At 50.0% G+C, this 23,510-nt stretch overlaps 1 protein-coding gene across 10 annotated transcripts in view; it reads left to right on the top strand.

The window, feature by feature from the left end:
* The window catches only part of SMOX (spermine oxidase), a 111,292-nt gene extending 105,442 nt beyond the window's left edge, over window positions 1–5,850 (top strand). For 9 of the 10 annotated variants that reach the window (XM_025216030.1, XM_025216029.1, XM_025216035.1 and 6 more), the window contains 2 exons: window positions 3,159–3,331; window positions 5,401–5,850. In XM_025216030.1, coding sequence (XP_025071815.1) covers window positions 3,159–3,331; window positions 5,401–5,538 — 311 coding nt within the window. In that variant the 3' untranslated portion in view covers window positions 5,539–5,850. The remainder of the gene's footprint in view (window positions 1–3,158; window positions 3,332–5,400) is intronic. The other variant, XM_025216031.1, reaches the window with a different exon arrangement.
* Window positions 5,851–23,510: the final 17,660 nt, after the last annotated feature.

The following is a 23,510-nucleotide window of genomic DNA, read 5'->3' as shown; positions in this document are numbered from 1 at the left end:
GCATCTCACATGTTTATACACTCTCAAAAAACTCTAAACTGGGTGCATCTACAAGTACCATTAAGATGACATGATAAAGTCCGGTGCAGTTTGCTGCTCCCGGGTCCAGCATCTGCATGTGTGCTTGGGACCACAGCACTTTGAGTGGAGGCAGAGCAGCCCCAGGTTGGCAGGGGATGCGGGAGGTCAGCGCCAGGCTGTGTGATGGCTTTGTGTGATGGCGGAGGCTGGCTGGGGCACAAGGGTGCTAAAATGTGGGGCTAGGTGGCAGGCAGCCCCCTGCACTTTAGCACCTTCATGCCCCAGCCAGCCCCTGGCACTGTGTACACATGCATTTCGGCAGAATAAATTAATCCACAGTAGGATAGTACTGTTCTCGACAGTACTATCCGAAGGCATAGTTCATTAATTTACTGTTTCCTAATACAGGTGCACATGTAGACTGTGCTGCTTAACTGCAGTTAATTAGTCAATTAATCTTTATACTATTCTCAATTTAACATTCCTTCCTGATGTAAAGAAAACATTGTGTTCTCACTGTTCTCAGCTTATTGTCATCTTATCAGCCCCTGCCCCTGAACCTGAAGGTCTCTGCCCTCCTTGGCAATATAAAACAGGAACATAACTCCAATTACAAGAGTCAGGCAACAAAAAGCCTCACTCCTAACCACCGCCTCCTGTTTGGACTGGTGTTTTGCATTACACTGTGGGACTGTTGGGTGTCAGTGGTTAGGAATGCATGCTGTAAGGCGACTTCAGACACACCAGTATTTGTGTAGTGTAACAGCCCTTGCCATATGTTCTCTCTGGGCTTGAGCTCAGTCTTTCATAAATAAAATGTGATATCAGATGTGTCAAGGAAACTGTTATCTCAAAATGCGGTTTCCTGTTTCTGCACAGCTCAGATATTTGTGGCAAGTCAGTGCCTGTAATTGTGGCCATAACTACTGTTAATATTCCTGGAAGAATATATTTTTATTTCTTTTGTTATGCTTAACCTTATCCCCCAAAACTTCATCTGTCTTTTAATGAGTGCTGTTTTCTGGACTGAGACTCTTTTTAAGAATCAGGGTTGTGTTTATGAGTCGGTGCCATGCTTCAGTCAGCAGTTAGGAAACAGTACTGAACTTTCCCATTAAGCCATGCTCCGTGCTGCTGTCAAAGGGCTTTTAGCTGTACTCCAGCTTAATACTGTATAGTTTGGTTAGCAAGCTTGGTACTCTTTACAGAGGATGAGTTGAACCAGTTCAGTAACCAGTTCCCATTCCCAAGAGTTTATAGATGTGATCCGTGCAGTAGTAGTATACAAAATACTGCATGACCCGAGTGTAGCCCTTGCATATAGAATAGTTCACAGTAGGGATTTGGTGGGACGAGGGTGGGAATTTGGCTTATGTTAAAGGGTAGGGAATTGCAAGGCTGTGGTGTGGCACTAAAGAGAGCACGGAGTCTAAAGCAGGCAAAGAGGGGGAAATGGGCCTGGTAAGATGCTAACTTATATCCAGTCTTCCTGGCCATGCTGCTGTCAAATTATTGTGCTTTCACATGCCCGAAAGAAGCAGATTGACCTGCCTGGAAGGGTTTGAGAGAGGTTGCCACAACTGCTCGTGTTTAAATGCATAGACTCGCACACATCGCATGTGTTTCCAGCATCTCTTCCCTTGCAAAGAGCATTTCATTTCATTGCAAGCCATTCCTCTCTTTTAGGAGGTCCCTAACTCCAAGGCTTGAGTCCATGATTTTGGCGCAGTCTCAACAACTGGCCTACCTGTCGTCCTAGCTACACGAGCTCCAACTTGTGACCCTTCCTATTTCAGTAGTGTTTCAGCTGTAGCTGTATTCCCTCTTGTTCTGGCGTGTTCTCCTCAAGTTTTCCATGCTGCCATCCCCACCATGGGCTGCTGGATATATAGGGCATAGTTAACAGTTAATGACTTTGCTGTTATTGTCCCATAGCGGAGCTGTTGAGTAGTTCCTTAGTGGCCCCAATGCACCTTTCTTGAGATAATACTTTGTTTTCTGCAAGTGTTCTTCCACCCAATATGCAATCTTATTCACAGTGGTTTTGCACAAGGTGCAAATCTTGTTCATGAAACCAAGTGGGATTGCACACGCTTATTTCCCGAACTGATACGATCAAGTACAGCAACCTTGACCTAGCGTACAGAGTAGAAATGGCTACACTGGATGTGAGAGGAGCCATTCAAACGTGACCCCTGCCTTACCCCTCCCAGGAAATGCAGCTGCTGTAAACAGTCTTGGACAGGAGATGCATCCATGCAAAAAACTGCCTGGACACTTGATCTCTGCTGTTGACCTAGAAGCTGTCATCAGCCACCGAGGCACACATTCAGTATGCCACACCAAAATAAGCTTGGTGTTATCAGGCAGTTTCTTAGAGTTATGTTACCTCAATCTACAACCACCCGACACACCCTCCCCAGGGGGTAAAAACTGGCAAGATTATTGTTATAAAGAGGTAGCCCTTATATCTATATCTACATCTATATCTATATCTATATGGGCTGTCTCTCCATGTCAGTAATTTTGCAGTTGTTACCCAAATAGCTCCTTTCTGTTTGGGGGAGTGGTGGAGAGGGTTGGAGAGGGATTGAGCTATACATAGAAGTGACCTTTCTGTGTTCACGCCTCCCAAATAAAATAAACAGTAGTCCCATCTGATAAGGGTGACCATACATCCCATGTTGACTGGGACAATCCTGGATTTTGAAGGCTGGTCCCAGCTGGCTGGTGAAAATTAGAACGAGCATCCCAGAATTGCAGCGGTGCAGGCACAGTCCGGTGGTGAGATGGAGTGGCCTGGTGTGCCCGGCAGCTCTGCTTCCTCTCTGGACTGTGCCTGTGTCCCTGCCTGCTGGCCTCTGCCGCTGCCTGTAGTAGTGCCACTGACCTGGGGGAGTAGGCGGAGAGGAGCGGTGTCCCCGATGTCCTGGTTTTCCTTATGGTCACCCTGTGTCTGATCCATTTTAGGCCTTGGGGATAGAGTCCTCAGGCTCAGTGAGAAGTATCAAAGTAGTAGCTGTGGGAATAAGTCAATCAGGCCCCATGGCTCAGTGTGTGTGAGCTCATCTTGCAGCTTTGCCTCGATGTTGCTTCTCCTTTGCTTTGACTGTGCGGTTTCTTTCTTTCTTCTCTTGGTTTTGACCCAGGGAATCCAAACATTCCGAAACCTCGCCGGATCCTGCGGTCCTCATGGGGCAGCAATCCCCGCTTCCGTGGATCCTATTCATATACCCAAGTTGGGTCTAGTGGGGTTGACGTGGAGAAACTTGCCAAGCCACTGCCTTATACTGAAAGCTCCAAGACTACTGTAAGTATGGCTGGAAAACTGTCCCTGCTTCTGGTGTACATGTGACACTGGGTGGTTGGTTTCTAGGGCTAAGACTGGGAGAGACGTGGTCATGACTTTAGTCAGCTGTTCCGTGGCGTACAGCTTAGCATAATGCACACAGCCTTTTGAGTGGTCATGGGGAACGGCGCACAGACTTCTGGCTCCTGGATCACTGACTTCCTGCCATCCAGAACCAAGCCTCGGTGGATGAGAGACTAGTGAGGGGAATGACCGGGAAATATGTTTTAAATACCATTTGCTGCATGCGAAGTCCTGTTCACAATTGGGTTTTAAAGTGCATCAGCAATAGTTGTTTAAAATACCATCTATTTTCCTAGCATGGAATGGGGATTAGATCAAAGCCCATGCCAAGGGATGAATCAGAATGTGTAAAGCAATGAATTGGGAAACACTTCGGCATTGGTGTCCAAACGGTTAAAGAGATCTTGTTCCTCCCTGTCAAGTTCAAGCACTTTGGGAGCTCAAGAGTATATTGTAAAATGCATTAGGTCCTCTAGGCCAGTTCCGGCTCAGGGAATGTAGCTCGAGCTGTGTAATGCATAAACAAGGCACATTCCCCCTATCTCAGGAATTGGGGCCCCTTTCTAGAGAGAGGACTTGTCTAACTCCTGAGAGCCTGTCTTTTCTCTTGGCTGCAAGTTCAATTTTCCTTAAGTACAAGTACGAGAGATGCCTGTTAAAAGGGATAGTTTAGATTTTGAGAACTCACCACCCCAAAGCCCATGTATTTCTTTTTACCTCTCCTGAAGGGATGGGATTTATAACAGTCTGTGGATGCAGCTCAGCTGTTTCGTCTTTTTGCCCTTTAAGAGAGATGAAGAGACTGGTGAAAGCCAACACCTTTCTCAAAATCCAGGACTCTGGTAGCTTTGGGTTATGTCCCTCTTCACAACTACTGTTCCAGGTAGTGGTGTCCTCAAATGTGCTGCCCTGCTTCATCCAGATTGTTCACTGAAACTGGAAGCAGTGTGGGTGGGACAATTGGCCTTGTCGCTCAGTGGAGCTTTTTAGCCCATCCAGTATGCTGTCAGCCAGACTGTCCAATTGAGGAAGAAGGCGTGCGGAACAAGATGGTGTTTGGCACTGCACCCTAGAAGGGTGAGCTTACTGTGGACACAGAGGGGCAGCAGAGGTGGCAGTATTTTCAATGCCCTTGACTGTGGATGGGCTACAGTGGAATTAGAGGTGCACCGATATATCAGTAGCATTTCGGATTGGCACTGATAAAAGGAAAATTAACATTATCAACAATTGGCTTTTTTTGGCTGGGGGAGCTGATAATGTGAAAGATAAATCCCGCATGCCTACGTGCAGCCACAGCATTGCATGTGGCCAGGAATGCAGTTGGGCAGTGTGGAGAGCAGCCTCTGACCAGTAAGTAAGGAAGGGGCGTGGAGAAGGGAAAGGGCATGTGGGCACAGATCGAGGCCTCCACAGTGAGGGAGGGAATGGGGCAGGGACAGGTGCTGCCCAGCTGGGGTAGGTTGGAGCCACCGGCGGCTTGTCCAGGGGGCACACATGGGGGTGGGGAGGGGGGCAGCTCCCTGCCCTGTCCCTGCCCCACTTCCTCCCACACTGTGGGGGCCTTGATCTCCTTTCCCTCCCCCACACCCCTTTTTCCCCACCCCAGAGACTTATCGGCAGGGAGCTGCTCTCCAAGCTGTCCGGCTGCATATCGGCTATTGGATTCGTATTGATCGATATGGCTGGTTCAAAATCGAACATTGGTATCGGCCAAGAAAATCTTTATTGGTGCACCCCTAAGCGGGATGAAAAGACGTGACTAATATAGCTAGAGCAGTACCTCCAAGCCCTAAGTGGAGGGTTACTAGCCAGGATATGCTTGATACTCCCCGCCGCATGTTTTCTGTGGACCTGTGGTGCGGCTCTTTGACAATTTAGCCTCGGGCACTGTTTTTTTGGGCGCCCATTTGGAGGATGAGAAGGGTTACCGATTCTGTCCCCCCATAGTTGCAGTCGATGGAAGTCATCTCTTGCCAACCTTCTGCTTTTCTTACCATCCCCAGCCTATGCAGGTGATGTTTTCGGGGGAGGCCACTCACAGGAAGTATTATTCCACTACCCATGGTGCTCTGCTTTCTGGCCAGAGAGAGGCTGCTCACCTCATTGAAATGTACCAAGACCTCTTAACCTGCAGGAACTGAACGACCTAATCTCTGAGAAGAACCACTAACTCGTGATTCCTTTTACAGTTGTGCGTAGGGTTTTTTAAGTAACGGTAGAACCATTTTTATCTTTTTATAAAAGCCCTAACTGTTTTAAGAGTTAGTATCTGTAGCTTATTTCCGTGTACTGTATTGTTAACAGGGAAGGGTGCTCTTTCTGTACGGTAAACTGTTTTTTGTCATTTGAATTCTAATTGCACTTTCAGTGCCTCTCTTTTTTTTTTTCTTTCTGTATTGTAAGTGCCTTCTATACTAAAATAAATGTTGTAATACAAGTACCCGTGTGGTGGTACATCTCTGGGAGCCGTGCATGATTTTCCTTTTTCCAAGGGGCTTTTAGGATTTCTGTCCTTTGCCATGAGATTGGGAATAGGAGGATCTTTTGTTAGGGACTGGCTGTGGGCTGTTTGGCCTAGTCACCTGAAGCAAGGGTGAAGTCCAGACTGAGTTCCCCAGGGGGTCCAGAGGGGTCTGATGGGAGTGTTAGCCAGAGTCAGGATGTGTCAGGAGTCAAAACCAGAGTCGGGAACCAGGCTGGAGTCAGGATAAGGCAGGAGTTGAACTGGAACCAGACATCAAAGCCAGAGTCGGGACCGAAGCCAGGAGCCAAGAGCCAAAGCCAGAGATCTGATTAGAAAAAGATAGGAACACACGGAGGTTAGGAGCAAGTACCCCGTCTGTGCTTGGACAAGGATACTGTGGGCCGGGGCTGGCTTTTAAGAGCTGGAGTGCATGGGGCCTGCTGCCTGCAGCTTCAGGATATTGGCTGCCCTGGTTTGCTCTCAGCCCAGCTGGGACCAGGCCATGGCTCGGGGTTTGCTGCTTGTTCAGGGGGTGACTTGCCCCAATCTTTTTGGGACTGGCTGGGTCCCAGGTCCTGATCTGGCCTTGTTGCATCTTTACGCTGAAGGTACTGCCTTCCCTGACTTCCCCCGTGTGTTAAACATGGGGGTTAGTCTAGTCCACATGTGAGCAACCACACTCTAAAGCTCCTCTTGGTTACTTTGAGTGCTGTGACTCATTCAGAGTCCTGAGGGCATCCCCCATAGTCCTGTGGGCTCCGGTAGGTGGATCCATGCTGTGGTCATATCGGCCCTCCCTCTGTGTAAGGCCTGGGAAGGCTGCCGTGACAGCCACCCCGTTTGCTTCTGCTTCATGTGTAACACCTGAAAATGAAAGAATGTCGCCGCCTTAGCGTGGCACTAAGCACCTGCCCGGCATGACCCTTAGGCTCACTCTTGGGTGAGTTCATGGGCACGTATTAAAAACTGGTGCACCAGAACAGGAGCAAGCAGGCAGGGAGGGATTTATGAGGGTGCTCCAGGCATGAAAGGGAGGGTAGACATGCCCTGTGGTTCTTCCCAGTGACCTGGGGGAGAGTATATCTGTTTTGAGCACACCAGCAAAACTGTGGGAAGGTGATGAAGGAACATCAATGCGCAAATCTCCTAGCCTGCATCTTTGCTGCAGAGTGAGTGCATTGGGCTTTGCATGTAGGCAGAGCAAGCTGTATTGCAAAACACCCCCTTAGTTCTGATCGATTGGTGCTAGTGCCCAAAATTCATCAGGTGTTTTCCAAAAAGAGGAAGACAAGGGGCCAAAATTGCTGCTATGTCACAGCACTGAAGTCAAAGGATGCTGACTGGATGCGTCTTGCCCAGTAGTAACTGTTGGGGAACTGTGGGCTTGTCTGTTCGAGATCTTTACCATGCATTAGCTTAATAACACTGCGCAGTCGAGTGTCACAGCAAAAACTGTGCTAATAGGCTACTGCACAGTGTTATTAGGCTAATGTGCAGTAAGTGTCACTAAGGTATCGTGTACCGGTGCTACTGCACAGTAACTCTATGTACTGCGCATTTAGTTAGTACTTAATTAAGGCAGTACTAAACTAAATGTACAGTAGCATCTAAGGCACATAAATGAACATGTAGATGTGCCCAGTGGGTAGCTAAAGTCAGCCAGGCTATACCCAGGCTAAAGATGTATTTTAAATGCCCTAAACGTGTTGGCCAAGATGGATCTGACTTCAGCTCCTGGGTCCAGTTGTCACTACGGGTACACATCCCCTGATACAAGGGCTATACGGCCAGACGTGGCAGCCTGGGCCTATTGGTATACAATTGAAGACGTAGCCTGACTTCAGAGGGAAGGACTAGTTTCACCACCCATCTCTAGTTTCTTTGGCTCTTTGAGAAAGAGAATATAAACTTTATTAGTGAATGTTAAAAATCAGTGATTTACATGGCTTTGTTCTGCGGGAAGACAATATAGGACCTTGTGCATGGCAGCGATGTGGTATGGTGCGTGCGGTCCTGTATTCTCTTCCAGCCATACACGGCCATATAAACACCTTATGATTTACTCTTGCTGTGTTCAAGAACTGGTGGTACCTACAGAACTACTACTGCTTACAGCCTAGGTTTAGTCCATTTACTGGAGTTGGGCCAAGCTACGTTCAAAAGTTAGGTGGCTAGCAAGTGTAATTCCTACCATTAAATTTTTCCCTTCTGGCACGGCTGTGACTTGCATATTCAGGCGAGCCCCTGGTGAGTTCAGCTTCCTGCAGTGGACCTGGGTCCTGCGACAACTGACAGGAGCCCGCAGGTCTGACACGCTTTGCCTTTTTGCTGGCAGTGGACGTTTCATCGTGCCTGGCCGAGAGGTTGAACTGAGGAACGAGGAGGCAACTAAGCATCAATGCTAACCATGAAGGACCCTCCACCAGGTTTGTTTGCATGCACTCACAGATTCACAGAAGTTTAGGGCTGGAAGGGACCTCGTGAGATCATCGGGTCCAGTCCCCCTGGCTCTGAGCAGGAAAGACTGTGGGGATCAAATCACCCCAGCAAGGTGTGCGTCCAGTCTCCTTTTCAAGATCTCCAGAGTAGGTGCCTGCACCACCACGCCTGGGAGCCTATTCCAGACTCTGGTCACATGAACTGTGAAGAAGTTTTTCCTTATATCCAGTCTGAAACCTTCTAGAAGTCAGCCACCTCCTCCATTTCTTACCCTTGGGCCAAGTGCTGTTGCTGGAGCAATGCACCTCAATCATGACAGCACCTCAATGCTATGATGACAGCACAGTTTAACCTTCACCCACATTTGGCTTGGGGGGAGGAGGGGAGTTGACAAAAAATTTAACTGAACGGGAGGAAAGCTGTGAAAGCTTGCCCAGAGTGGGAGAGAACGATAAAAAAACAGGACAAACCTGTCCTGCCTCGGACTACTAGCAGTGTAAGACGTGAGATCCAGCTGAACAGGTCTGATTTTCCCAGGAGAGGGCAGTTTTGTGAATTTTTGGAGATGCACCTTTAGAGCGGGGGTTTTCCAGCAATACGTTTGGACTGTAACGGTATTGGTGTGAAACGCCAGATGCCACAAGGGAAGCCATCTGTGTCGAATCCCCAGAGCGACTGGGCAGGGTAATCGAGAGCTCTCCCGAGGTCTAATCCATCTTTTGAAAAAGAAACTCCCTGTTTATTTTAAACGAGTGCTTAATTGGGCACTAGCATGAGCGGCTGTTTGAAGCGTGCATGTGTGTGTGCATGTGTGAGAGAGAGATTTGTTGCCTCTATTGTTTTTCCTTATATGTGTTAGCAAATATTTGCTGGAACAATCTGTTCCTTTTTTATACTGTAAACAAATGGGCCATAAAACAAAACCTGGCTTTTCAGCACAGAGGGAACGCAACCACGGGTGCAAAAGCAAAGGTCATTGTCGTTCATGGTTGTTTTACATCCCCTGAAGAATGTGGGTGGATGGGCCAGCTGGACAAATGGTTCTGGTTTAGCCCCTTTATATTTGAGGCGTAGTGTCACAATGGTAATTGCTGAGTGTGTGTGTGTGTGTGTGTGTGTGTGGGAAGGGGGGGATGTGTGTAACTCTTCTGTCCCATGCATGAGAGGGACAGGCACACCAGTGCTCCATCTAGTCTAATATTTTGTTTCCGGCGCTGGAGGCATCTTTGGTGAGTAGAAAAACATGCTGTAGTCATGACTCCTGTAATAATTTGCCCAGGGAGAATATTTTCTTGCTGATCCCTACCAGTTAGTGGCTGGCTCATGCCCTTAAGTAGAGGGATCCAACTGTGACCCCATGGGCCAGATGAGTGGTGTGGGGCCAGACTAGTCCCACACACCGTATGCAGCAGGTGTCCTGGACAAGCTGCATGTGCTGCATGTGCCCTGGACTGGCTCCAGCTCCGAGCCTCATGCAGCACATGCTCCAGCCCAGCCCCACTCCATATCCTTGGCACTCTTGCCTTAGAGCATAAAGGCTTCAAACTTCATTTTTATATCCTTTTTGAACCCCAGTACATGTCAATAGGGATGTCCTCACTATCTGTGCACATGCTTAATCCTCCTTTTGCACACAATTAAACTCTTGGCTTTGATTCTATCGTGTGGCAGCAAGTTCTGCAGCTTAATTATTCAGCCTGTAGTAAAGAGAGTTGTTTTATTGCTTATTAAATGGGTGGCGTTGCACTTTCATTAAATGTCACCTTGTTCTTCTACTGCAAGGACCAAGAGAAGGCAGATGTTTATCTTCTGGTTCATTATTTTTGTATGGCTTACGTATACCGGCTTCAGCTTATCTTTTAACTAAGCTGCTGTCAGGCTGCTCATTTGGGTAGCGTAGGCTGGATTAGGCCCAGTAGTAGGTGCTGTTGCATTTGGAGGAAAAAACCCCCAGGGTATTGTGACAGGGAGTCAAGGCCTCCTGCCGCTCTAAGTGGAGAGCGCAGTGAGGTGAACTTGCTGTGTGGGGCTGCTGCAGAGGGCAGGCTGGCCTTGAAACGAAGGGGAAGCCTCTGTGGGTGGCTGAGGAGCCACCTGACTGGAAGGGGCGGTGCTTAGAGGCATATAAGAGCAGTGCCTGGAGCAAGGAGGGCAGTCTGGCCCTGCAGGCTGCAGGGGAAGGAGCTCCTGGAAGAAAGGGTCTTCAGGAGACATGCCCATGGACCCTGAAGCTATCCAAGGGAGCTAGACAGAGGCAGCCGAGGGAGAAGTATGGCTTGTGGGGCGTTGACCCAGAGCAGAGAGAAATTGTAGTTGGAAGCAGTGGCTTATAGTTGTGTTATGGTTCATTTTAAAACCAGAGGATCGGGTTGTGGTTCCAGGGGTGGTATGGAGCCCACAGAAGCATCCATCATAGAGTTCTGTAAGGGGCAGAGACTGAGCAGCAAGAGAGCAGCCTTGCCCAGGTCAGGGTCTTCAGGGGACTGTGCAGCCTGAGAGGGTGACGCCAGGGCTAGGGGGCTTAGCAGCCCAAGAAGACAAGACCAGGGCTAGGGCCCAGAGCCTGGGCAAGACGGGGCTGTGACCCAGAAGCTGAGGTCTGAAGCAGTGGACCTCAGCAGAGGAAGTTCAGCCAGAGAAACAGGGCCAAAGCCAGGAAGGCTGAAGCCCCAACAAAGGATTGAACCTTGAGGAGGCCAAGTTTGTCATTGGGGTCGGGAGGGCCCTCCAGAGTGATATTGAGTAACACCTGCAAGGCATGGGCATGGCTACATGGCAGGGAGGGTCGGGGGGGCCAAGTTGTGAATACAGCCCATAAGATGACTGGTGTCCCAAGGCCCTGATGGGGCCAAGGGGGCCACAGTTTAGCGCTCAAGGGGAAAGACTAGGGCCTGCTGGAAATGGGAAAGTCCTGAGGCTCACTTCCTCTGGCAGCCTCCCTAAAAGCTATAAAATACATTAAAGCGTGGCAGCCGAGGTAAAAAGGGAGGGTACTTTGAGGAGTGGGGCAGGGGCAGGGGTTGCATAGCCACTGGGAGGCATCATGGATGCCCCAGGGGACTGGGTCCTGCTACAGGTATGAACAAAGGAAGAAGTTATTGTCGGGCAAAATGGGTGGGGCTTTATTCCCTGTCAGCTAGTCTGGTATAAGAGCTGCCTGCCTCTCTCAGAAATCTTCCAGTCTCTCCAAACCAAAGCATCCTTCCTTGGGGTGTATTTATTTATTTCCATATTCTGCCCATGTTCCTGCACTTATCCCATGGTAAGCTGAAGCTAAATTGCAGTATCATAGGTCTGAATGAAAGAGGCAAGTATCTCAGTTCAGCTTCCACTTACCCCAGGGTAAGAGCGTGCACGTGGGCAGTTACCGCCGACCAATGGATTCCCAGTAAAACTTCACCTCCTTTCATTCCTGCAGGAAATCGTTCTTGTATCCATAATCTAAGGCTTGCATAGGGCTAGAAATCCTGGTCCTCGTTAAAAACAAGTGAACAACTATAGAGATTAGATTAACCAACAAACAAAGAAAAGCAGGTCCAAGCTTGTAGTTCTACAGAGACACGTGCCATATGTCACCGCTTAATCTCCTTGCATTTTGCTTATCTTCTCCATCTGTCCGTCTGGTGTTCAATGGGATCACGTGGGAGGGTAGTTAAACGTTTAAATCTTTGCAGGCTTGGGGGTCTTCGAGCTGTTAGCTCTGTGAGGTAGGTACACTTCTACAAAGCCAGGAGCAGTATGTAAATGGTGTCCCCTCTGCCAGGATGACGCTGGGTGCCTGTCGAGAGCAGTGCATTGACCGTGGAACTCTCTTCTCCCCCACAAATATCCCTGCAGTGAAAAACTCTTCAGGAAAGGTAATACACCTATAGCCGGTTCACAAAGTTGCCTTCCAGTTTCACAGGAGCTGCGCACGTGGGAAAGCAGATGCCTGTGGCCCACCTAAACACGGTCACAACTATGCTGTTCAGCTTTAGGATCTTGGGTGGCGCAAAAGCCCAAGCTGAATACACTTCCACACAAGGCAAGTGCCGCACTATACACAGATTTCCTGGGATTATCTAATAGAACGATCACAGAGTGTTACAGTCACCCAAAGAAAGAGATGGAAGACCCATTGCTTGGATAAAAATGCAAGAGGTGCCAGGCTGCGTCAGACCACAGATCCATCTAGTCCAAAGTCCTGTATCACAGGAGCACAGAACAGATGTTGAGGAGAAGAGTGCTGGGCCTGCTCAGACTGAGCTATCCCTTGTTCCTCTTCCCATACGGCTTTCAGCATTCAGAGGCCCAGGAAGTCCTAACTTGGGGGTTGCTATCATGTTTAATACCCCGTGGGCGTGTCTACACGTGCTTTTATGCCAGCTTAAATATACTACGCAGTAGGGCTGTGCGAAGCTTTGGGTGGAGATTTGATTCAGAGGAGATTTGGCCCAATTCGTTGTCTGAATCTCTGAATCTGAATTGAATCAGTACCAATTAAAAGGTCCAAATCGATTTTCCAAAGATTCGGAGAGCTTCGAAGATTTGGAGAGCTTTGATGATTTGGGCAGTCCCCTGCGGCTGCTGCCGGACTTGGAGCTGGTAAGTAGGGGGTGGGGTAAGGGGGATTGGGGGAAAGGGCCCAGCTCCCAGTGCTTTAAAAAAAAAGTCCCACTCACTGGGTGCTGCTGTGTGTGGGGGATGATCCCTGCTGCCCCCCACTGCCCCACGCTGTATGGGGGGCTCTGCATGAGCACCCCCCTGACACCCCCTCCACTACCCCAGCCCCCACCATGGCTGCCCTGCCTGCTGCGGCTCCGGCCCTTTAAGGAAAAAAAACAAGAAAAACTCACTGCTCCTGCAGTGGCTTCGGGGGGCTCGTGGAAGAGCCTCCCACGTTGCGTGGGGCAGCGGGGATTGCCCCCCACTCGGCAGGAATGGTGAGTGTGGGGGTTTTCTCAGGTTTTTTTTTCTTAAAGGACTGGAGCCACGGTGGGCAGGGCAGCCATGGCGGGGCTGGGATAGTGGGGAGTATCAGGCTTGTGCAGAGGCCCCTGTGCAGTGTCGGGCAGCAGGGATTGCCCCTTCACCTGGCAGCACCCGGTGAGTCAGAGCTTTTTTTCCCCCAAGTGCCAGGAGCTGGGGCAGGTGGGGCAGCCATTGCCAGGCTGCGGGGGATGGGCCTAGCTGATTCGGAGATTCAGCAGCAGCCGAATTGATTTAGGACAGTGATTCGAATCATCGAATCAAATCATTGTCCCCCGAATCAGCCGAATCCGAAGCGAATACTTGCTGCTTCGTACAGGTCTACTGCGCAATAAGTTACTATGCAATAGTGGGAATAGACTGGCATTTACACATGCAGGAATTAAAGCGCATTAATGCCTGGGACTAAAGTTAGTCCCAAGTCAGTCTACACAGTGTTATTGCGCAGTAAGGAGTCTACACATGCGTTACTGCACAGTAACTAATCAGGCATAAATTTGATACTGCATGATGCAGGTATTAAATTTACGCTCAAGTCAGTGGAAGTCACCATATTTACTGTGCAGTACGGGCGTGCATATGTAGGCTTATGCCTGTACTGTGCAGTAATTTCAGTTAAAGCGCAGTAAATGCGCACATGTAGATGTGCCCAGTGATGGACTCACCCATCATAAATTTACCCAGAGAAGCATTCTGTGAAATGGGCTCAGTGTCCTGATCTTTCTGGGCTAGGATCCTTGCCTGTCTGAAAAGCAGTGTCCTACCCAGGGGTGAGTGGTAACTACTTAGTCAGAAGCGAGATGCTCAGACACTGGGCTTGGCGTTTGACAGACGGCGTATGGTGCTTAACCAAATGAGAAAACCAAATGTTTTGTGCTTTTGAAGGCGGGGACCAGGAAAAGCAAAGCTGTGTTGCTTTCTCTGATAGTCTGGTCATCTTTATTCTCTGAAATAAAAACAAAAAAGCAGGGTTGTTGGTGGCTTTATATGTATTAATGTGAAGTCATTAGGGTTCAAAAGCGCCTTTCTCCATCTGCACTCGCTAACGTGGCCGTCTTTGTCTCCTGAATATGGATCGTGCTGCTTTCATCTCGACTCCCGGGCTGGCTTCCTGCAGGGCGCACAGCAAGGAGCTTGCTCCAGTGCTGCAGCACAGACATGCCAATTCCCTTCAAAGACAGACTTGCTTCCTCTGTGCCTCTAGTGCAGTTGACGGCTTTGTAAAGCCCTAGGAGGTTGGATCCCACTACCTGGCTCCCCCACCCTCACGTCAGTACAGCAGCTGGGAGGTTTATTGATAGTCTTGGAGTAGCATATCTGTGGCTAGAGAGAGGCCATTCATCGACAGCTTTGCTTTGGGATGCTCTAACTAGTCCACCATGTGATGATGCCTTCAGGGCCTGGTATGTAGCTCAAGGGTGTGAAGCATGGTGTGGTTTATTGGCAGGTGTCTTTCACTGTGCACTCTTGTCTGGCTTTGCAAGGCATTCGGGTCCTGGAGTCTCTTGGATGAAATCAAAATAATACTCTCTGCAGTACAACACTTAGTGGTCTCATCCTATGCAAAGCAAGCCAAGAAGTTAAGCACCACCAGATAGAATCAGAGACCCATAGAAAGGGAGGGTTGGAAGGAGGTCACATCTAGTCCAACCCCCTGCTCAAAGCAGGACCAGCCCCAGCTACATCTTCCCAGCCAAGGCTTTGTCCAGCTGGGTTTTGAAAACATCCAAGGCTGGAGCTTCCACCACCTCTCTGGGTAACCTGTTCCAGTGATTTCCTACCCTCCCAGTGAGAAAATTCTTCCTAATATCTAACCTCAATTTCCCTTGCTGCAGCATGAGCCCATTGCTCCTTGTTTTGTCATCTGCCCCCACTGGCAACAGTCCGGCTCCATCCTCTGCAACCCCGCTGCGGAGAGCTGAAGGCTGCTATTAAGTCCCCTCTCAGTCTCCCCTTCTCTAAACTAAATAAGCCCAGTTCTCTCAGTCTTTCCTCATAAGTCGTCCCCCAGCCCCCAAACCATTTTTGTTGCCTTCCACTGGACTCTCTCCAAGTTGTCCACATCCTTTCTGTAGTGGGAGGCCCAAAACTGGACACAGGACTCCAGATCTGGCCTCCTCAGTGCCGAATAGAAGGGAATAATCACTTCCCTTGACCTACTGGCAATGCTCCTGCCAATGCAGCCCAGGATGCCATTAGCCTTCTTGGCAACAAGGGCACACTGCTGGATTATATCCAGCTTATTGCACACTGTCACCGCCGGGTCCTTTTCTGCAGAGCTGCTGCCCAGACAGTCACCCCCACCCTGTCCCGGTGCAGGGGATTGCTCCATCCTAAGTGCAGGACTTTGCACTTGTCCTTGTTAAACCTCATGAGGTTTCTTTTACTCCAGTCCTCCGATTTGTCTAGGTCACTGATTCCCAGCTGATTTCTATGTAGTGATACTCCCAGGGTAACGCGGATCTGTTTAACACAGCAAGGAACTTGCTATTCCCAGGTGCACCGGGGTTGAAAGCTGTCACCACCAGAACTTGAGGTGCAGAAAGCCCTCACCCCAGGAACACTATCCACCTGGGAAAGTCACAGCTAAATCCCTGCGCTGGTCAGGGGTTTGTCCCATGCCCAGCACCTTACAATCATCCCTGAGTGCAAATGGAGGAGGGAACTCGGATACATCCTGGTTGCTAACTCATCACATAAGTGAGCGGACAAACTGAGAAGAGGACCCCAGTCACCTGGGTCCAGGCCATCAGACTGCTTATATTGCTTCCTTTTGAATATGTATAATTAATGACTCCTCCCAAAAAGTAACCATAATATTTTCCTCTCCATTGCCTGTCCTTAAGCAGAGGCTCATGTTTCTTGCAGATGCACTAAATTTAGCAATTGTTTACAGACCGGCGCTTAAAATTAGCACTGGCTGCAGGGCTGGTGGGGGTACGAAACACAAATCAACAAGTGGTGACCTGACAACTACCCCTCGGCCACCCCCTCCACCCCGGTACATGATCCACAACCTGCACGGCAAATGCACAGACCTACGGGCTGGCGCCGAGTGCAGCTCATTAGTGAAGCAAATGCTGGCAGAAAGCAGGACGTGCTGCCCTTGATCACAGGCATTCTCCCAGCAGCCCCCAGGTCCCCAGGGATAATTAGGGAAAGCTCTCCCTCTCCAGCCAAAGCGGAATAGCAACACAAAGCAGCAGCTGAGCTTCTCTCCAGCCAAAGCGGAATAGCAACACAAAGCGGCAGCTGAGCATGCAGCGGCTGTTTGCTGTCAGCTGATCTGACGTTATGATGAAAGCTGACCTAAAAAACCCTGACAGCCACAGATCCCGGCTGCGATATTGCTTCCTGAAGTGCTGCTTGCCAGCGCGCTCCCCCAACACCTGTGCTTTACTAGCTCATCTGCCACACGACCTGGCAGGATTAAGCCGGTGGGTGATGACAAAGGATTTGTGCCTCTGCTGGGTGGACTCGATAGCACACCAGATTGCCCATTCCTCCCCGTGGCTGAGCCAACAGACTTTCCACTCTGACATCAGTAGCAAGACGTTGTTGTTTTGAGAATAAAAGGAAGATGGACACGAGCCACAAACTGCATCTGGATCCAGGTCTCCACGATGTCTGTGCTGTTGGGATTTGGGGTTTGAATCTGGCCGGTCACTTAGTGGCCATTGCCACTGACCGCTGCCACGAGGTGACAAGTGTTTGGCCTTTGCAGATATCGTGCACTGTATTTTCCGTCAGACCACACTGCCCCAAATCACGCACACACACGTTGTTTTTGGGAAGGCAGAAGGGAGGGAGAGAGAGAAAAAAAAAGATTTTTCCAGTTATGGACACAGGGGGCAGGGACAGAGCCTAATCTTCAACGCACCCACCTTTTCCTGCTATGCAAAAAGCTAACTTTTTCAACTCTTTCATGGTTGAATTGTCAGCAGCTCCTGGCTGCTCAGCCAAAAGCTGAAACTCTAGCTGCTGCTGAAGACTGGAGTCCATGGGCAGATCTAGGATCCTGAAAACTGAAAATAGCCTGTAGGGGTGTAAAGTAGGAGAAGAGGAACCAGGAGTAGCGACATTGCAAATTCTTTTGCTCAACTGCTGAAGAAAGGATAGTGTGATTAGTGGGACATCAAGACCATTAACACCTGGTGAGTAAAGAGACATGAGCAGGAGTCAAGTTTGTGAGCCATGAAAGCAGTTGATCCCCCTCAGCACTGCTTGAGAAGAATTGTTGCTGCTGCTGTTTTGGGCAGAAAACCACTTGAGTCACACCCCCAATGTCAGAAGTCTACATTTTGTGGGAAAGGTGTGTCTGGTATGTGAGTAAATGTGGTAGATATCGGATAGGTATCTGGCCGGGGTATTATGATCCCGGCACTCGTTCCTGCCCAGGGCAGGGGGTCGGACTTGCTGATCTGTTCAGGTCCCTTCCGACCCTAGAAACTATGAAACTATGGTATGTTCTTATTGCCATTTGAGTCTGAGTCGGTGGCACAAGGTGGTGCTCCAGGAAACCACCCTAGCAGTGCAGGGAGGGCCAAGGAGCAGGGAGCACTCAGTCACTAAGGAGGGCCAGGGAGTAAGTCTTGGCATCTCTGTGGTTCAGGTGCACCCTGGACAGTATCTCTTTTCAGCACCAGTAAGGCTTCACCTGGAGCATTATGTTCAGTTGTGGGCCCTGCACTTCCAGAAAGACATGGACAACTTGGGACAAATCTGGGTGAGAGCAACAACAGTGATCAGAGGTCTAAGGAGCAGGACTGATAAAGAACCGGTTTTGAACTGGGGTTGTTTTTTTCCCTTGGAGAAGGAAGGGACTGGGGTGGGGTTGGCTAGCAGTCTTCAAATACCTGAACTGTCATCACCCCTGGGGTTTAAACCCAGACCTTGGGCATCTGCAGGCTGCTGCACCACCAGGCAGCTGGCTAACCCTGGCTCAGCCTGGGTCATCCCAGGGGGTCCCCAGTGGGGCATCGGGTGACTTGAGCAGAACTATGAGAGCCCGGAGGGCTATAAAACCCTCCTTGAAGGGCCTTCTCCTCGCAACAGTACTATTGCATGCAGCTGATTAGGACTTTTCGGCTCTGCCTCTGGTTAAGTCTTGTTAGTGCCCTGGATCTCCTGGCAGGAGCAGCTGCTTGCTCTGACCATGGCCCTGTCTTGATCCTCAGCTTGCTGTCCTCGCCTGGTACCTTGGCTTCCACTCTGGTAAGCCCTTTATTTTGTGTGAACCACTAAGACTGACTATCTCTGCTCTAGTCACCCCTTATATGAAGGATGGAGACAGGTTATTCTCTGTCGTTGCAGGGGACAGACCAAGAGAAATGGCCTTATATTGCAGCCAGGGAAATTTAGGTTGGATACTACAAAGTACTCTCTCACTGAGGGTGGTTAAATACTGGGGGAGGTTTTGCTAGAGAGGGTGTGGAGTCTCCATCCTTGGATAATTTCAGAGCAGCTTAGGCTTGCCCTGTCCGGAGAAGGGGGTTGGACTAGATGACCTCCCTCCCAGCTCTAGTTTTCTGTCATTCCAAAGTACCAAATATCAGGCAACTTGCAATAAAATGGCATGAGTTGGCTGCGTGGCCACATCAGCGAGGATGGAGAGCAGTCCTGGAGTTCCTGGAGTTCAGCCTCCTATCAGCCTCCTATCCTTGGCCTCTGTAGTGTTGGGGCATTTTGTGTTTAATATTGGATAACACACAAGGAGTCAGACGGCGTTGATCTCCTTGGCACCTGGTCAGTACCTGGGGTCCCCTCCCTTGCAGGGTACTAGTCACCTCTGAGACGTATCCCCAGCCCCAGTTTCTGGATACAGGGTCTGAACAACTAGATAAGCAGATACACCTCTTACAGATGCACATTTGACTACATCCTGCTTGCCGCCAGACAGCTTCGAGGTAAAAAGACCGTCGAAACTTTTATCTGAGCCTAATTTGCACAAAATGAATGTTTCCAACCAGGAGATCTTACAACACCTTCAGCTGTCCTGTGAACTATGAATTTTCATTTCCACCTAGGAGAAATTTTACAATTCTTGCGTTCTCCTATGCCCGAAGAAGGGTGTGTGCGCCCAAAAGCATGCAAATAAAGACTTTTTTTTTGTGGCAAATATCTAGTTGGTCTAATAAAAGATAGCACCTGTGCCACAAGTTCTGATTGCCTTTTGCCAAATGCACTTGAACCTGGCTTGCGAGTTAGGTAGATCTGGGGTGCGGAGTAGGCTGTGACCCAGCCAGGCCCACCTGGGGCTGTGCTGCTGCCTCATCTGGCGGCTCATCAGAGCTCCTGCAGTGGGCACCTGGCACTTCATATATTTGGGGGAGATAGCAGGTGGAGCCCAAGTCTCAAAGTACAGATCCACGTTCCTGGTGTGAGTTTGGCCCTCAGCTTAGAGCCTATGTGGTCTTCCCTACCCTCATAATTATGGCTCTTGATGATGCCTAATTATAGCTCTTGATGATGCCACCCCAGTGTCCTGTCAGGCATTGCCACCACAGGTCTGGTGCCCTAAGAAAACTCAGAGAGCGGTGACACAGGTGGGATCCCGGGCTGTTTAATACGGTGTGCCGCAGTGACCTTTGATGACCATTTGTGAGGATCTAGCTACCCATGATGATTCCTGCCAGTTGTTACAGATCTCACGGCTTGCCTGGCTCTTCCCATTCATCTCAGTACCTTGCTACTTCCCTTCTCAGACCCGACCCCATCCCTCCCTTCTGGACCTCTCCTTGAGTTCCTCTCCTCCATGGGTTTCTCTCCTACTGCTGACACGTGGCTCCTGAATGGATGGAAAAAATCCCGGCAGTGAGAAGATTATTATCTCTGGCATCCAGTCTTGCTCTCAGGACTGAATAATGCTGAGATCGTCTCATTAAAAAAAAGCGTTTTTTTTCTCCATTAATATGTCAGTAGAGACCAAGGGCTGGACAAAGCATGCGAGCAGGTCTGCTCTGCTGGCTGTGAACTGGGCTGGGCATGGAGAGTTTGCTGTCCGGTCGTTGGTTATCCAGGGTCTTTTGAAGCTGATGGGCTTTCGGCGGTGCTGAGCATCTGCTGCACCAAGTAACTTCACTGGTGAGGTGCACTCAACACCTCGGCAAAGCTGGACTTGGGCTTGGAGGGAAGGGCTTTGCCTCTGCCCTTGAGTCCCTTGGTGGCAGTCATACCCTCTGTGCAGGGATCCCATACCCCATTTTCTGTCCTTTGGAAATGTTTGTAGCAGGAAGGGGTCTGATATTGTGCAGGGCCCCGGTGTTGTGGGGTGTCGGGATAGGAGTGCTGGAGTTTCCCTGGTGTTGCTGCAGCTCCGTGACCTGCTCAGGGTAGGGAAGGGCGGATATGTCTGTGGCAACAATCCTTGCACCCTTCCAAGCTCAGTAGCCACAGGAGGTACTCTTGCCATCTAAACGGGCATCATAGTGGCCAAGTGGGCAAGGTAGGGGTTGGCAACCTATGGGCTGCAGGCCAGATCTGGGACTCCTGCAGTGTTTCGGTGCCCACATGGTGACCCAGCAGCTGGGTGACAGGGAGAGACAGCAGTGGCAGCAGCAAGTTTGCCTAGGCTTAGGCCAAGCTGGGTAATTACAGCCTGCTACTCCTGACGCATTGCTGTCCCCCTGGGTTAAGGCCATGGACTTGAAATCTAACAGTGTTGCCCTGCACTGGTTCAAATTTTGCTTGAGATGGTCTTCTTGTTCTCAGAGGCTTACTGCAGTGTAGTGACTCTGGTGTTGGCCTCGCGTGCCAAAGGTCCCTGGTGCATTTCTAACCCAGTGAGGCTCTCTGGAGTCTGGATGAGATGACCCTTGTGGTCCCCCTCTAAGTCTCTGACTCTATGGGTGGGTATTGGTCCCATTGATGCACATTGTTCTCCTCAAATTGTGCAACATCTTAGAGGTGTTGGGGCCCCCAGCAAGGACTCTGTGTGCGGGGAAAGATCTCAGCTGTGGCACGGGGTTCTCTAAATGGGGATATTACAGTGGGATGCCAAAGCATCTGTAAGCCTGTCCCCAGCCCAGCCATTTCCCAGAAGCAAGGATTTCTCCTGGTCCTTGATAATGAGGTAGGACTGAATCTTGCAAACTTTCTTAGGAATGACTCTCAGGGACGGTATCAGCTTCCCTGCCCCTCACATAAATAAATCCCTTGGGTAAGGTATGGGCTCAGCCCCCAGCTCTCATGTTCTCTGAGATGCTGTTACTTTGCTGCACTGCCTGCCTCAGTTCCCACCAAGGCAACAATTCTTGCCAATGGGACAGGGTTGCTACCAACTCAGTAATTTTTTTTTTACTGACAACCAAACTTTTTACAGACATATGTTTTACCTGATGTGCATGTGATCCTCTGCCAGGCCCTGGACTTCAGTGACAAAGGTGGGATTCAGATTATGGGTTGAATTGGGATGCAGCGGTAGCATGTAGCTGGGAGGGGAGGGGGCAATGGAAGTTCCCATGGACAATAAGGCTCTGACAGAGACCTTCCTTGCAGGGCAGCAAGCTGCACTCCTGCTCGGACACAACGTGGGGCTGGTCTGCTCTGTCAGCCCATCACTACTTGTATCCAGACTCAGTACAATGACAGATCTTCAATCAAGCTCATGGTTTCTTAGTTTCTTATGCAGGGCTCCTTTTTTTTTTTAACAGGCAAGTGGTTTTGGACCTGTTTTTACAGTCTGTCCATAAATCTAGAGACACCTGGCAAACCTGCACTGGGGTAGGTCTCAGGAAATGGGTGGCCCTTAGGTAGCACATTAAGGGCTTCTGTGGCCTGGCAGAAGTTTTCTGCCCCCTACCCTGTTCCCTGACAAGCCATGGGGGCAGAGTGAACCAGAACAAAGCTTATGTCCTGATGCATCATTTTAAAAAACCTTTTTCCTTCCCTCTCTGTTGCTTCTCATGCTTAGTTACATCCTCAGGTAGATCTGCATCAAAAAGGCCCATCGCTAGGCCAAGTACAGTCCACGATCACCATCTCTTGGGGAGTGGGATGTACTGCAGCTGAGCCCGGAGCAAACCCATTGAACTCCTGGATGTCATGGATGTGAGCTGTGATGCTGCACAGGTAGTAAGTGGCCTGGGGAGGTTGGGGGACCGCACCAGGATTTGTGGGGTATAGCGCACTGACTACTTTAGGCAGAAACCTGATGTGGATAGCAAGACGGGACCCTGCGGTCCTCTGTGCAGTCCCACAGGCTACACAACTTGCATCCTTGGCTGCTACAGGCTGGCAGCCCCTGGGTCACAAGGTAGAGGAGGGTGCACAGTGCCGGCTTGCAGTGAAACCTTTAGCCCCTGCAGTGAAACCTTTGGCTATGGGGGTGGGAATGCCTTTGCTCTAACCTTGGATGGGACCATCCCCACAGAGCAGGAAGGAGAACATCTCTCCCCCTCTTCTGAGGTTGCATTATAAGGCCAGCCTGGCTGTGCCGCAGGGACAGCACAGGTACCTAATATCCCTGTGGATCTAGGCCTAAATGACTTGCCTCTGGGCCTATTGCAAAGGTTCCCAATCTAACAGTGGAGCCAAAGTCTCATATAAAGCCCAGCAGCCCAAGGAGCTCTCTGCGCTCCTCAGTCCTGGGACTATCTCATGCTAGTGGTCCCCGCCACCAGAAGGCTTTTCTGTCTACAACTCCAGGCCAAATACAACAAATGCCAAGGTGCTGAGGTGCATGGACACACTGGCCACATGTCTTAAGTAGCTTGAAGGATAGAGTTTGGCCCACGGCATTGCTACAGCATCCAGCAAATACCTATGCAACCTCCTACACAGGGAAGGAGTGTGGGAGAGAGGGAAGTAGCCTGGCGGACTATGGGACTGCACAGGGGGTTATGGGGATAAGAGGCTGTGTGCGCCAAATTTAAGGCCCTTTTGTGCCAGCAGAGCAGTGGAAAATAGAAGGACCCTGGCTCAGAAGTGGCACTGTCAAGTGACACAGTTTTTTTGCTCCATTAAGCAACTTCCACCCACCGACTCACCCGGCAGGAGGGCTCTCCTCTCCCTGGCCCCTGGAGTCTTGCGGCAGAAAAAACCAGTAGCACAACGAGCTATGCAGCGGGACGTGTCACCTGCAAGTCGAGGGAAGTGATTCTTCCATTCTGTCCAGCAATGATGAGCCCTCACCTGGAGTCCTGTGTCCAGGTTTGGGCCCAGCACTTCAAGAAAAATTTGGGCACATTTGAAAGAGTCCATTGGACAGCAAGAAAAATGATTGGAGATCCAGGAAACAAGGCT

This window comes from Alligator sinensis, unplaced genomic scaffold (genome assembly GCF_000455745.1).
Source record: "Alligator sinensis unplaced genomic scaffold, ASM45574v1 scaffold23_2, whole genome shotgun sequence".
Classification (NCBI taxonomy): Eukaryota; Metazoa; Chordata; order Crocodylia; family Alligatoridae; genus Alligator; species Alligator sinensis.
Note: the sequence above shows the minus strand (reverse complement) of the source record. Positions and strands in the feature narration are given on the sequence as shown.